Source organism: Manis pentadactyla, chromosome 1 (genome assembly GCF_030020395.1).
Source record: "Manis pentadactyla isolate mManPen7 chromosome 1, mManPen7.hap1, whole genome shotgun sequence".
Taxonomy (NCBI): Eukaryota; Metazoa; Chordata; class Mammalia; order Pholidota; family Manidae; genus Manis; species Manis pentadactyla.
The window spans coordinates 69,686,404-69,701,063 of record NC_080019.1 but is presented as its reverse complement, the minus strand read 5'-3'; the positions used below and the strand labels follow the sequence as shown (position 1 = coordinate 69,701,063).

General features: G+C 50.2%; 1 protein-coding gene across 2 annotated transcripts in view; it reads right to left on the bottom strand.

Moving 5' to 3' along the window:
* Positions 1–14,660, bottom strand: part of KY (kyphoscoliosis peptidase) — a 44,292-nt gene that overhangs the window by 13,130 nt on the left and 16,502 nt on the right. For both annotated transcript variants that reach the window (XM_036877338.2, XM_036877339.2), the window contains 5 exons: positions 12,491–12,565; positions 11,458–11,520; positions 8,582–8,664; positions 4,174–4,282; positions 2,946–3,063 (listed from right to left, as the gene is read on the bottom strand). In XM_036877338.2, the coding sequence (XP_036733233.2) occupies positions 2,946–3,063; positions 4,174–4,282; positions 8,582–8,664; positions 11,458–11,520; positions 12,491–12,565 (448 nt within the window). The remainder of the gene's footprint in view (positions 1–2,945; positions 3,064–4,173; positions 4,283–8,581; positions 8,665–11,457; positions 11,521–12,490; positions 12,566–14,660) is intronic.

Below are 14,660 nucleotides of genomic sequence, written 5' to 3'. Positions count from 1 at the left end.
CCTGCCAAGGAAATTAAGCAGAATTCATTAAGGCTTGGGGAACTGAGGCGAAAGGAGAGACATTAATGCGGGACAGAAAGGCAGAAAGAATCTGTCACAAGCCACAGCACTAATGAAAACCTCACACGGGTTACTTGGGAAAGACGATGAGGAAATGGATGCTCTTGTGAAAATATCTGAATTCCCCACCAAATTCCTTTATTAAATCAGTCTTTAACGAGGCCACTGCAGGGAGGCAGAAGGGACTGGCAGAAGTAATGATGGCTGTGTGGGTACACTTCGTGCTAAGAGGCCAATCGGACAACTAAGCAGGGATAAATCAGTGAGTGTGGATTACACGGCTTCAGTTACTAACGCATCGGCTAATGAATTTACCAAACCGTCTGCAGTTATTTTAAAGGTAAGGGGAATTAGGAAAGTGATCCAGGGAGGAGGTTACTGATCTTTAAAGCCAGTTAAAAGAACTCTGGGAACTGTGAGCTATTGTTAAATGTCCAGGGCAATGTGAAGAGTCTTGAACTTGAAAACTGCCAGGTTGGAACCTACTTTAAAAGATGCAAAATGCTGGGATGTGTTTTAATGATCAGCTGCAGGCCAGGATACGGCCATTGTTAAGCATCTGCACCAGACCAAAAGCTGACAGTTTCACTCAAGGCAAGTGTCAATTTTCTGAGTCTAAGTAAGTCTGTGTGGGTCTATAGGAAAGTTCCATGGAGCAAAAACACTCAGATCCTTAAGAAAGACAGGGAAGGTTAAAAAAACAGCAACACCAAAGTCAGGTTAGCAAACTCCCAAGTGCATGTTCTCATTTAGCCCAACACTCCTACCGGCAGGCAATAGAGTTCCTGTGCACAGAGGAGAAATCAGTACTCTGACGGATTCAGGGACATCCAACAGGGACAAAACTAGTATATGGGGATTAAAGGCTGGTAAACTGAGGACTGGAGAAGCCTTTCTGGCTCTCTACCTGGCAGTCCTATACCAGGCTGGCAGGCCTACGCTGGACAAGGAAGCACATATGCTATGCTTAAAAAACCCTAAATAGTGTCAAACTTGCAAATTAAGATGTAAATAATTATATTCTGAAAGATGCTAGGCACAAATAGAGCTGATAACATATTACTGAGGGTTGTTCCATTGTTTAAAAAGAGAATAAGACCCATTTCATGCAAGTCCACTATAAACAGCCTGTCATTTCTCGTCATTGAGGGCTTTCTGTGTGTAGGATTCTGAGATGGATGTTCACAGGGAAGGAAGATAGAGAGGCTAAAAAATGTATAACAACATATAAGACCTATAAAACATTTAAGAAGAAATGAGTCCAGGAAAGGCCGATGTGATAGAGCTAAGTCTGGAAAGGAATATGACAAGGTGTCAGGTGTTACCTCTAAGCCGTAGGAGTCAGAGTAACTTGCTTTTCTTCTTTTTGCTTCTGTGCATTCTATAAATCAGCTACAATTAACAGGCATTCTTCTTTTTTTCATTTAGAAAAATTATTAAATAAAAGCCTAAGGTGAGCCTGGAGCTTGTGCATAAAGTGTGCTGATGACAGCAGGGGGAAAAGGCCTCTGTCTGGCCTGGAAGGAACAGCAGGGAGAGGGGTGGGGGCGGCCGGAAGGGTGCGCAGGGTCTTGGGCAGCAGGGCCGGAAGCGGGTGGAGGAGACATTCTGGACGGGAGGGTGTGAGGCTTTGGTCTGTTCAGGGAACCTAGGGCCTAGGGAGCCTGGCAGGGGGCCAGTGAGGATCCAGTTCCTGCAGAGACCCAAGGTGCCTGGGGGTGCTGGGGCCCGACTGGGGGTGGGCGTGAGGGATAGAGATGGCTGCTCTGGCAGAGGGGTGGGTGGGCATCCTCACACCCTGACCTGCCTGGCTGCCTTGGGGGTTGTGGTCCCAGGAGGAGGGGGGCGGGGAGAGCAGGGAGTGAGCAGGAGGGTTGGGGCAACACGGAGGCAAGGCAGTTGTCCGTTCTTCCCAGGGCGATGGAGCGTGGGAGGCCAGACCACTGGGGGTCAGGACATAGAGGAATAGACTGTGTGTCCCAGGAACAGGAGGTCTTTGGCTGCCTACACGACCCTGATGTTCACAACTGCCTCCTATGGCTCCGAAGCGTTTTTTGCTACACTTGGTTTGATGAGCGCCACAGGTAGTCCTGGTGGGCTGGGCGGCAAGCAGAGTCAGTGGGCAGTGGTCCTTGTGTTGCCTGCAGGGGGAGGCAGGCTTTCCAGTGGCCCTCCAGGGCTGGCTGATTGTTTCCTGGGGAACCCAGCAGACCTGACGGAATGGGCACAGGAAGTTGTGTGGGCCCATTGGGCTCCCCTGGCCTTGAGTCTGACTCCAGCTCACCTGGAACCAGCAATGACACCTCCAAACACAGATGGTGTCCTTCCTAGCTACTCTCCTGCTGTCACCCACCTGGGCAGCCTGGCCAGGCGTTCACTCCCAAAGCAATGAAAATGGAACCCAAAGGATCCAAGAGAGAAGCTGCTTCCTAGTTATTCAGCTTTTCCAACTGACACATCTTTTGAGACAGGAGACCCTTTGTTTCACTTAAGAGAGGGCCCCTGCGCCAATCTGAAGACAGCCTTTCACAGTTCCCTTGGCTCAGCAGTCAGTGTCCTCCTGTTCCCAGATCTGCCATTCTTCTAACCTTCAGCTGCACAGAAACGGGAGAAGGTGGAAAAAGGGCCTTTTATAACCAAATTATCTCTGTGCATTCATCTGCCATTATGTTAATGCATCAAGAAGCCCGGCAGATGGCACAAAGTCAATTATGCTGGTGTTAAAAAGGGAGAAATTGACCTTTTCAGGACTCACTTGGATTCCAGAGCAGAGTTTGCAAACTCGGATTTCAGGCCTGGCACGTGGCCGAAGGCACATGGTGCTCTGGAGAGAGGGAAGAGGGATGGATCAGGGTGCTCAGTCCCTGACGGCCTGCCTTTTGTACCTGCACATTTTCTCAAAGAGCCCAGCGTAGCCATCACAGTTGGTCTTCTGGGTCTGCAGGATGTCAGTGAGTTTGAGGGCCTGGCGGTCCTTCTCCTGGGCAGCCTCAATGTTGTACTCTGGAGGGCAGAGGAGGGGGCGGTGAGGAGAGAGGAGTCCACTGCCTGCGGCACTACCCGCGCCCTCAGCTGTGCTTTCCACATCATTTGGGCTGGACTCCTTCAGCCTGGAGACGGCGCTGTGGCCTGCACGGAACCAGGCCGGGGCCCAGGTGAGATCAGGGAAATGGTACTTCTTTGTGCAGGTGGTGGGAGGAGGAGCGGGGCATGTCCCGAGAGGGCCACCTGGCCCCTTAGGCCTCTGAGGAGGGGGCGGGGAGGGGAAGGGGCCCAGACAGCCCGAGGTTGAGGGTCCTCCCAGCACACAGCTCTGCAGACAGTTGCAAGGAAGCTGCTCTCCGGTCCCTGCTGTGGCCTGAAGGTCCTGCCTACTGACCACAGGTGCACTGAACTAGTGTTAAAGTTCACCTCCCCATGCCTGTTAGTGCGCTAGAGAGCCCAAGGTCTGCAGTGATGCCAGGCAGGAATCCCTGTGGCTTTGGAGAGCACCAAGGGAGAGTGTGTGTGTGTGTGTGTGTGTGTGTGTGTAAGGAAAGAGAGAGAGAGAGAGGATGGTGGGGGGCAGTAAACAAAGTCCTGCTTAATGTTCTGTTTCTGATCCTGCCGGAGCTGCGGTGGGGGGGTCAGACCTCCTATGGTCCGACCCCCCTACCTGTGTCAGGTGAGTTCAGCCTCTCAGCCGCATCCCTAACTGCTGCTCCAGTGGAAAAGCCCTGGATATAAGGTCAGGAGAGCCGGGCTGGTCCTATGTCACAGGGAAAACACTAGAAGTCGACCCCACCACCACTGTGGAGGGGGTTTGCAGGGAAGGCCAGGATGGAGGAAGGCTGCCACTGGGTGAGGAGCCTCAGCTCTGGCCCCTGGTTGTGGGCCGAGGGCCACATGGGACCCCCAGCCAAGGCCCTTCAAGGAGACCGTTAGCAAATGGTTTCACCCTCCTTGCCGAGCCTTAGGTCATTCAACCCACACGTGGGAGCCCCTCTTCACCTTCTGTCTCAGTCCAAATACACTGGTGACTGAGTGAATCCCAGAGATGCTCCCCTCGGAGCAGGGCCCCGCAGGCTGTCGCATCAAGGGGTCCTAGGCCAGTGGCACCACAGGGGGGCCTACCTATGTGGTGGCAGATCCAGATCCAGATTGCACGGACCCGTTCCAGGTCGCTGTGGGCCTCCTGGAGCAGGTTGCTCACCAGCTCATCCAGGCCACTCTTGACCGTCACCTGGGGAGTCGGGGGGGTGCCGTGTTAGGGCCTAGATGAGGGCTGTGGGGAGCCCGGCACCCTGCCACTTCCAGCCAGGGCTGCTTTTCCTCCAGGCAGAGCCTGATGGCAGCCCTTGGGAGGGGGCTGACCCGCTGAGTCACTGGCCCTAGGGCCAACATGTCTTTTCTCTGTAGATCCCGGGGCTGGCCAGGTGAGCATCTGGGTGGCTATAGTAACCCCACGTCATGGTCAGTACTAACCACAGGAATCCCCATAAAACTCAAATGGCCTTTTGTGCAGAAATGCAAGTCAATGCTCAAATTCATATGGAATTGCAAGGGACCCAGAATAGCTATAAAAATTTTGAGAAAAGAAGAACAACATTGGAGGACTCACGTTTCTGGATTTCAAAACTCACTACAGAACTACAGTAATCAAAATAAGTGTGGTACCGACATAAGGATCACATAGACAAGTGTAATAGAATTGAGAGTCCAGAAAACCCATACATCTGTGGCTAATTGACTTTTGACAAGGGTGCCAAGTTCATTCAATGGGGAAAGAATAGTCTCTTTAACAAATGGTGCTGGAAACTGGGTATCCACATGCAAAAGAATGAAATTGGAGACCTACCTCACACCAGATACAAACATTAACTCAAAAAGGATCCATGACCAAAGTATAAGAACTTAAACGGTGAGACTCTTAGAAGAAAACATGGGGTGAGTCACCATGACCTTGGATCTGGCAGTGATTCTTAGACATGATACCAAAAGCATGACGTACAAAAGAAAGAACATATGAATTAAGTTTCATAACAGTAAAAAGCTTTTGCACATCAAAGAACATTATTAAAAAGTGAAAGAACAACTTATAGAATGGGAGAATTTGATATATGCACATCAAATATTTGGTAAGGTTTAATATCCAGACTATATAAACAACTACAATGCAACAACAAGATGCAAACAATCCAATTTTTAAATGGGCACAGGACTTGAGAAAAGAAGCACAACACTGGAGGACTCACATTTCTGGATTTCAAAGATCACTACAGAACTACAGTGATCAGAATAAGTGTGGTACTGACATAAGGATCACATAGACAAGTGGAACAGAACTGTGAGAGAGAGAGAGATGGTGGAGGCAGTAAACAAAGTCATACTTAATGTTCTGTTTCTGATCCTGCCCCCTTGAGGCCCAGGGTCTCAATATATATATAAATGGATAATAAGCACATGAAAAGATGGTCAACATCTTTAGTCAGGGAAATGCAAAACAAAACCACAAGATACCACGTCACATCCCCTAGGATGGCTAGAGTAAAAAAGACAGATAATAATAAGTGTTGACAAGAAGTGAGAAATAAGAACCCTGATATGTTGCTGGTGGAAATATAAAATGGTGCAGTTGCTGTGGATAACAGTTTGGTGGTTCCTCAAAAAGTTAAACATAGAATTACCATAAGATCCAGTTATTCCACTCTTAGGTATATACCCCAGAGCACTGAAGACAGGAACTCAAACAGGTACTTGCTCACCAATGTTCACTGCAGCATTATTCACAATAGCCACAAGGTAGAAATAACCCAAGTGTCTATCACAGATGAATGGATAGAGAAAAGGTGGTGAATCCACACAATGGAATATTATTCATCCATCAAAAAGAATGAAGCTCTAATACATATTGCAGCAAGGAAGAACCTTGAAAACATGATGCTAAGGGAAAGAAGCCAGACACAAAAGGACACATTCTGTATGAGTCCACTTACAGGAAATATTTAGCATGTGCAAATTCATAGAGTCTGAAAGCAGACTGGAGGTAACCAGGGGCTGCAGGGAGGGGGGATGGGGTGGTATCGCTGAATGGACGCAGAGTTTCGGTTTGGGGTGATGTGGGGAGTAGAGAGTGGTGATGGTTGTACAACACTGTGAATGTCATTAATGCCACTGAATAAACACTTAAAAATGATTAAAATGGCACATTTTATGTAATATTTGACCACACACATACATACACAGAACAAGTAAGGTTTGGTCCTTGGTTGCAGGGGCCCTCAGGAGGAAACAGTTGGAGTTGCTGGAAAGGGAGCCCCTGACCCCGTTCAGTCTTTCTGGAGGAGCTGGGCATGTGGGCACTTGGTTTTGAACAGCTGCTCACACCTTCTGCAGTCCCACCTGGGGTGCTCCCTGGCCTACGCTTTCCGGCAGCAACTCCACCCCTCGCTTGGAACGCAGGGCCCACTTTCTGACCAGAAGCAGATTCCTGGCCCGCCTTCTGTCTCCCACTCACCCACACGCTGTCTGCCTCTGTTTCTTCCATGCCCAGCTCCCCACTCTACAGCTCTCGCCTTTGGGAGACCCTGGGGCCCAGAGCAGCCTCCCATGTACTGCGGGCCTGGCTGACCCCCAACTTGCTGGGGCTTCCGGTCCCTTTGGTTCCCACCTCCTGCCCCCCCACCCCCTGCTGGGCCTGGCTTGCCTGGGTGCCCACTGTGCTGTGGCTGGTCTTTGGCCTGAGCTGGGCTCCTGGTACTGCTCTCTGAACCAGCAACCTATGTCGTCCCTGCTGGCAGCCATACAACACCCTCCATCCTCCACAGACTCCGGACACCGCTTCCTGCCCTTCCCTCTGGCAGACCAGTGGCGTCGGGCTTAAGGAGGCCCAGGCAGGCCTGCCCACCTCCTGCTCCGGGTGCCCTCTCTCCCTGCTGCTCAGCCAGCCCACGCCTCTGCCTCCTGAGGCAGTGCCCTGTTCACCTGCGTCCTCCCCTCCTCCCTTCCTGTCTGGGCTGCTCCATCCCCTCATCTGGCCTCCCTGTCTTCACCAGGCTCCTTGGGGGCCCTCTCTCCACTCCCTTCCCCCCCCCTAGTTTGCTCCTTAGTCTGCTGGAGCCTGGCTGAGGCCTCCCGCCCTCCTCTGAGCTGCTGCTTTGAGGGAGGAGGTGCTCCAGGGCTGGAGGGGTGGGAATGGGCCTGTGCTATGGCCTGACCTCACACGACCAGTGTGAGCGGCTCAGGCTGCTGTCCACACCTGCCCCTGGGGAGCGCTCTCTCACCTCCTAGAACACCGATCCTTTTCGGTCTTGCCCAACCCCAGGTGGCTCCAGGCCCTGCGGACCCCCTGCTAACATCTGTTCTATGGCTTCAGCTCGTAGCTGCACCTGATGGCTCCCGGTCAGTGTTTCCAGTCCAGACCTCTTCAGGCTGGATGTGGCTCTGGGTGCGACGTCCAGCTGCCCAGTGGCCATTTCCACTGGATCTTCTATAGGACTAGACCCCATCAGGCCCCAAACAAACTCATCACCCCTTGAGACCTGCTCCCTCTCCCTTGCTGCTGTGCTGAGGAACTGCTGCCCTCCCTCAGGTAACTCACTCCAGCACCCCACCCCGCAATCCCCCCCGCCCCACCCTCCACCTCCCTCCGCACACACTGGGGATGAGTCCACCCCCTCTGCCTCCAGCTCAGTGTTGACCTTTCTGGTCCTCCCTGTTCTGAATGTCCCACTCAATCCAGGTCATGCCTCTTCTTGCCGGGACAACTGGATGTCCCCCTACTGTTGTCCCTCCTGCTAATCTGCCTCCATCCATGCTCCTGTTCATTGGCTCATCAGTTCAGCAAACAAGGCTCCTGAGGACCTACCATGTGCCAACCACAGGGCGGTCCTTCTAAGACTGTAGCTGCCCTCCCTGCTGCCCAGCCCGAGATGGCTTACTCTGACTCCAGCAGAGGGTCTGGATCCTTGGCCCTCCCAGCCAGACTTTCTGTGGCGAGGCTTCTGCCCAGCTCCCCTGGTCCCAGGGGGTCCCTGCTGTTTCAGCTCTTACAGCTGCCCCTCCAGCTCTGCCCGAGATGTGCTCAGGCCCAGAGGCTGTGAGAGCTCGGCAGCCCTGTGCTCCTGGGGAGAGCATGGCTGTGGCTGGGGGCGCTGGGTCTTCCCCTGTCCGCTCGCTGTCTTCCTTCATGGGCTGAAGCTGGCATGGCTCAGCAGCAGCAGCGCCCAAGTGGACAGAGGGAGGGCAGGCTAGGGCTGGCCAGAGGGGCCTGCCTGCCAGTCGGGTGAGAGCTTCAGGACTGTGAGTGGGGTGGGAAATGCAATGGCTTCTGTCCTGGACCAGGGCCTGCTGCCTTGGGCTTTCTGCCCATCTCCTGCGCCCCGTCCCCATCCAAATGCTGTGGAAAGGCACTCTGGCTCATCCATCCAAGGGACCTAGAATACGTTCAGGAGGGGCATGGGGAGAGGCTTTGCTACCCTGACTCAGAGAATTCCAGGCTATCTTGAGGGGCATGTAGGCAGAGGTGGGCTGGCTCTCCTACCTGTGATGCACAGGTGTCCAGTTTCTCAAACTGCTGCAAGTCCAGGAGCATGGATTTTAGGCTGGACCGATCCCAGGGGTAGGCTGGAAACACAGGGAGGCTTGGTCAGCTTCTGAGACCTGCTGATGAGGGTGGCCTGGCCCAGGCCTCCTTGCCTTTCTGAGGAACTATGACTGCCTAACCTCTAACATAATTCTCAGAGCCCCAACAGCTATATCCCCTAGAAGGGTTTGGGACCTATGGCAGCTCTTCCAGTCTTCTTGGAGACCCAAGGAGACCATAAACCTACACGCAGACCTGGAAAATCAGAAGTAAAGAAACTGGTTTCATCCCAGTGAACTCAGCAGTGCCCAGATGGATTGATGATGGAATTCCCTTCTCCCCAACATCAGTGTTCTGCAGACTTCTGGCTAACTTTTTCAGAAATGAGTGCTCTGCGGGAAGCATCCAAGCGGTGCAGTTAGCCCCTGATGGGCTGATAATAGGGAGAAAGATGCAGGGCAGAGCCAGGCCACCTGGGTCTCTGTAGGGTGAGGTGGGTTGGCAGCCAGACAGGCTTCCTCCCTTGCCCATGGGCAGCTGGAGAGTGGAGCACCCCAAGAAGGCCAAGGTATGAGGGAGGCTGGGCCTCAGAGTCACTCGTCTATGTCCAGCCTTTCCTGTAGGAATCCTGGACACAGGACAGCCCCTGTCAGCCACTGCAGGGCTGAATGACCCATGGTGGGTGGGCAGCAAACCCCGTCTCGGCCCAAGAGAGCCTGGGCTCTGGCAAGCTCCTTCTTATTCAAGGCCCCCTAATCCAGGGTGACCCAAATCAGGCAAGCTGGGGGGAGCCGAGGGATGGGGCTGAAGGGCTCTTGTCCCCTGACTCAGAAGAACCCGCCTCAGCCCACCATCTCAGGAGCCTCCACCTGTTGCATGAGTGACGGGTGCTGATGGGGTGCCAGGGTGAGGCAGCGTGCGTGGGAAGAACAGAGTGAGTGGTGGGTCTGCATGAGGCCTGGGTTCTGGGCAGGCCTGATCTCCATGACCTGCACCTCACTGCGGGGCAAAGGACCCAGCTGCTCAGCCTCAGGTGCACACCTGGGGCACCTGGGAGAGTGAATGAGATGGCAGATCATGTAGTAAGGTCAATGTCACTCTGCTCCCTGGGAGGGAGTGCAGGAACAGGGAAGGGGGCTGCGGCTGCACCCACACATCCCCCAAGGGCCTTGACAGTCCTCTACCTTGGTGTTATAGACCCAAGAGATGTGGTGAGAGGCAGGGGGTCAGGGGGTCACCACTGGCTCTGGTCCGAGCTGCTCCCTGACCCTCTCTGGGCCAGCACTGGATGAGAGGCAGTGCTGGTTAAGGAGGGAGCCGACGGCCATCACAGAAGAGCTCCCAGCCTCTGCTCAAGTCTGGCTGTCAGGAGCAGGCCTCCTGGGTCCTACTGCCTTTCCCCACTGCTCCAAGATCCCTTCCTCCTTGGACCCAGGCCTTCCTCCTTCTCAACCCCAGACTGGATTTGGCCCCTTCCTCAAGGCCACCCCCGAGTGCTCCCTCTCTCCCTGCCGACACACTGCGCAGCCCTGGGGGGTTTGGTCCCTCTGACCTGAGGCCTCTGCCTGGGTCCTTGCCATGTCACATGCTCTGACACATCCAGGGTCTGAGGGCTGTTCCTCTCCCACGAAGGGGGCAGGGTGTGTGGTGGGCAGGCAGGTTGTGTGAACCCTGCTGGGAGCTGCGGTCTCACCCAGCAACCTAGCATTTTCTTCCTTCACTTCTAGGCTCCTTCTGTAAGGACCAAGGCATTTCCTGGTCCCTGTAAATCCTTCTGTCCCATGTGGTGCAGCACTGGAGCTGCCCTGAAGCCCAGCACCATCAGACTCGGCCCTCTTGGGCTGGAGCTGAGACTTCCTGTCTTCCACTGCCTCAGCCACCATCAGCTCCTATCCTGTGCAGCCCCAGCACAGCTGGTGTCCAGCCAGCCCTGCAGAAGAGAGCAGGGACACGGAAGCAGGCCGAGCCGAGCCTCCCCACTCTCAAAGTCCTTTTCCTCTAAGGAATCTGGCTCCTGCCAGTTTCTGACGAAGGCCATTGGGGTGACCTAGGTGGATCTGAAGTGGCCTTACACAGTTCTGTAAATGAGGTGTCCCTGCCCCCATTTAGAAGAAAGACAGCATTTCTAAAATGGACCAAAAACCTTATTACTGGTTTTACCCTTTTTTGGTTCCATTTTACAAAATGCAAACATTAAAAATACTCATAATGGTTAATGCTTCATTAAATTTATCTTTTGAGCAGATTATGTAAGATCCAAATACAATTTTGCACAGACAAATTTAAAATACCAGTGGCATTAACTAAACTATTCTACTATTACAGCAAAACAATGGGAAAAAGGGCCAAGCTGTACCAAACCTTAGATGCCGTCTGCTTTACTGAGGGAGAGACTAAGGCAGGGGAACTGAGTCAGGGACAAAAGCAGCATTTGAACTCAAGCCATCTATCACCCAGTTCAGGGTTTCTTCCTCTGCCCCATTCTGCTTATTCACATGCCTCCTGCTTTATAGATGCTTGGCATTTCATTTAAAGTTAACACAGTTCTCAATTCTGTTTTAATGTTTCCCGTAGTGGACTGCCTTGTTATTGGTGGGATTATACTTTAGCTCTGGGATCACATCTAGTGTGAAGGCTCTTCATTTCTCCACCTGTGTCTATGGAAGAACATTGCTAATCAATCACAAGACTCCTCCCCTGAGTCCAGAGTTGGCCCCAGACAGATTCTCAGCATAGTGCCACAGAGATGCATTTCCAATAGAATGGATTGGCCCAAGAAACTAAACCAATTTGCTGTGTCCAAGAATGGCCCTGGAGAAGGCTCTGCAACTTACCATGGGCATCTTTTGCTCCAGGCTGCCGGGCTCTTGTGTTTCCATTTTTATCACCTTGTAAACCTGTAATATCCCAAAGGTCACTTAGAACAAACAGAAATGCAAGCACAAAATGTTTCTTGTACCAACACTTTGTTTCCATCTACATTTCTTGGTAGAGTAATGAGGATTCAAAACAGTAGCTAACATTTATTGTGTACTTACTGGCTTGTGCTTTATGCTTTGTACTGACTATCTAATTTAACTTCACAACAATCCTATGAGGAATATTGAATTATTTTCCACCTTTTATAGATGAGGACATTGAGTTCAAAAGAAAGGTTAGGCTATTTGTCTAAGGTCCCAGAGCTGAACTCTGAACTCAGCCAGTCAACTCCCAGAGCCTGTCCTCTCCATACCCGGCCACCTTCCTGAGCCCCTGACTGTTGAAGGCTGTAGGATCAGGCAGCCTAGGAGGACCCATCCTGGCCCAGTGAGTGCCCATGGAGACCCAGGCTCCAATTTAGCTACAAGAGGGACAGATGCAAGGAGAGGATGAGAAGAGAGTGGAGGAGACACTGTGGGCCTGGGCCTGGACCTATGCACACTGCATCAAAAGCAGCCAAGTGAGGTGGCTAAAAGCACAGGTTCACATAGGCGGTTATTTCACCTTTATGAGTCTCATTTGCTGATCTAAAAAGTGGGAATAATACTGGCATATGTGAAAGGGTTAAAAAGTTAATGAATGTAAGATTCATGCATAGACTTAGCTGTGCATGCCACTTTTTGAACAGTCCATAAATGTTATCTAAAAACAGCAATACTCTTGTGATGAAATTCATTTTCAGCTAAAAATCTTGTGTTACCCACACCTAATTGCAGAGACTCAAGGGCAGTGATTGTTGGGGATGCAGGAGAGTGTCCCTCAGGAACATGCTGTCATGCCTCTGCCTCTTTCCAGTGTTTGGCCCAGGTCACTGGGCTCTGGCCCATTACGTTGCCCTCAATCCTTCCTACCAGCCCTGAGCACATGAACAGCCCTGTATGTACGTACACTTAGCCAAGGAGAACTTCTTGAGCAGCTGCGGCATGGCATCTCGTGGGTGGACCTCCACAGTCAGCTGTGTCCCTGCAGAAGAATAGGAGGCGACATTCTCAGACAGATGCTGCTAGGAAAGGATACAATGCCCCATGTCAGATGTTTGAACAACAAAACAATTGGTTTTGGGGCTTTGGAGGAATATCTGAGTAATTCTGGTTTAAAAAAACACAAACAAAAAACAAGCAGACTATTTCCAAATCCAGGCAAGATGGAGTAAGCACATTCTACCTCACCTATCCTACTGAATGCAACTATAAACTTGGGAAAGCCTGGGGCAAGTATTTGAGGATTATGTAAAGTAAGTGACAGAAGGAAAATTGGGGAAGATTAGAATTTACAGCATTAGCAAATTAGCAGCGAGTTCACCATTTCTCTCCTGCTATGGTTACCTAGACTGGACTCAAAGATAGCCCTGAACCCAGAAAAACACAATGGGTGCAAATAAAAAGTGCTGCAAGAGAAGCTCTTTCTTCTGGGTTTTGGGGTGAGAAAGGGAATCTCTGAGTCAGAGAGGGTGGACGAAATCCCCTGATGTGTTTGTCCCCTTTTCTGTTATCTCCTCACTCAGCACCCAGAAAATTCTGTTGATAGTAGTGCAGCAGTGACATTGGTGGCCAGGCAGGCACCTAAGACTTTGAGGGAGGGCACCAGAGAAGCTTTGATTCCCAAGAGGGTGGGGGCAAATATTGTGTTTTCTCTCTGTTCTCCATTGATCACCTCTAGATGCAGACACAATTGGGAGAAGTTCCTTGCAGAGTGGGGAAACTAAAGTCCCAGGTTTTGGGCTGGAGGACTGGGAAGTGGGCTGTGAAGAGGATGGAGCTGAAGAAAGCAAATCCATAAAGTTACAGATGAACTCTTGTGGTCATCTTTGAGTTGTGCATTCATAGATCTCATTCTAAACATCAAACCAGTCTTTGAGACCTGACATATAGGATAGACCAATGCCCAGAGTGGCCACTGGGTGGTGCGTTGTACTGGGAAGATCTGCATAGCATTGCAAAGGATACAATCCAAAATTACTCAGCATAGTTTAAGACCCAGGAAAATCTCAACTTAAAAAAGAAAAGATAATCAACAGATGCTAACCCCAGGATGACATAGAGTTTAGAATTATTATACAAAGCCTTTAAAACAACCATGAAAACCAGGTTCTAAAAAGTGAGGGCACAAAAAAAAAAAAAAAAAAAAAAGGACAGACTTCCAATGGTAAAATAAATTAGTAACCGGGATGTAATGTATAGCATAAGGAATATAGTCAAGATATTGTAACAGCCTGGTAGGGTGATAGCTGGAACCTAGAATTATGTATATAAATGTTCTACCACTGTGTTGTACACTTGAAACTCATGTAATGTAATACTGTGTGTCAACTACCCTTCAATAAAAAATAATTATTAAAAAAAAAAAAAAACAAGTAAAAAAAAAAAAAAAGTGAGGGCAAACAGTCTTGAAATCAATGGAAAGATATACAGTATCAGCAAAAAATTGGAAGCTAAAAAGAAGAAACAAATGGAAAGTTTAGAACTAGAAAATAGAGTAGTTTTAAAAATTCTTTGGCTATGCTCAATAGCAAAATGGAAATGACAGATAAGAGTCAGTGAACTGGAAGATAATCAATAGAAATGATCCACTATGACTAACAGAGTGATAGAAACCTGTGGGACAATACCTAAAGGTCTAAAACTCATACCATTGAAGTCCCAGAAGGAGAGGAGAAATAATGTGATGCAGAAAAAAATATTTCAAGAAATAATTAAGGAAATCAAAATCTGGTTCTTTGAAAAGATCAGTAAAATTGGTAAACCTGTAACCAGACTGACCAAGAAAAAAGAAGAAAGACACAAATCCAGAACCAAGATACCAATATCAGGAATGAAATGGTTGATATTACTACAGACCCCATATATATTAAAAGAATAATAAGGGAATACTATAAATAACTCTATGCAACTTAATTCTGCACCTTAGATGCAATAGACCAATTCCTTGAAAGCTACAAACTACCAAAATTCACCCAACCAATAGATAACCTTACTTCTACATATATTTTAAAAAACAAATTGGCTGTTTAAAACCTTCTAAAAAGAAAGAAACAAACAAATGCCAGGCTCAGAAGACT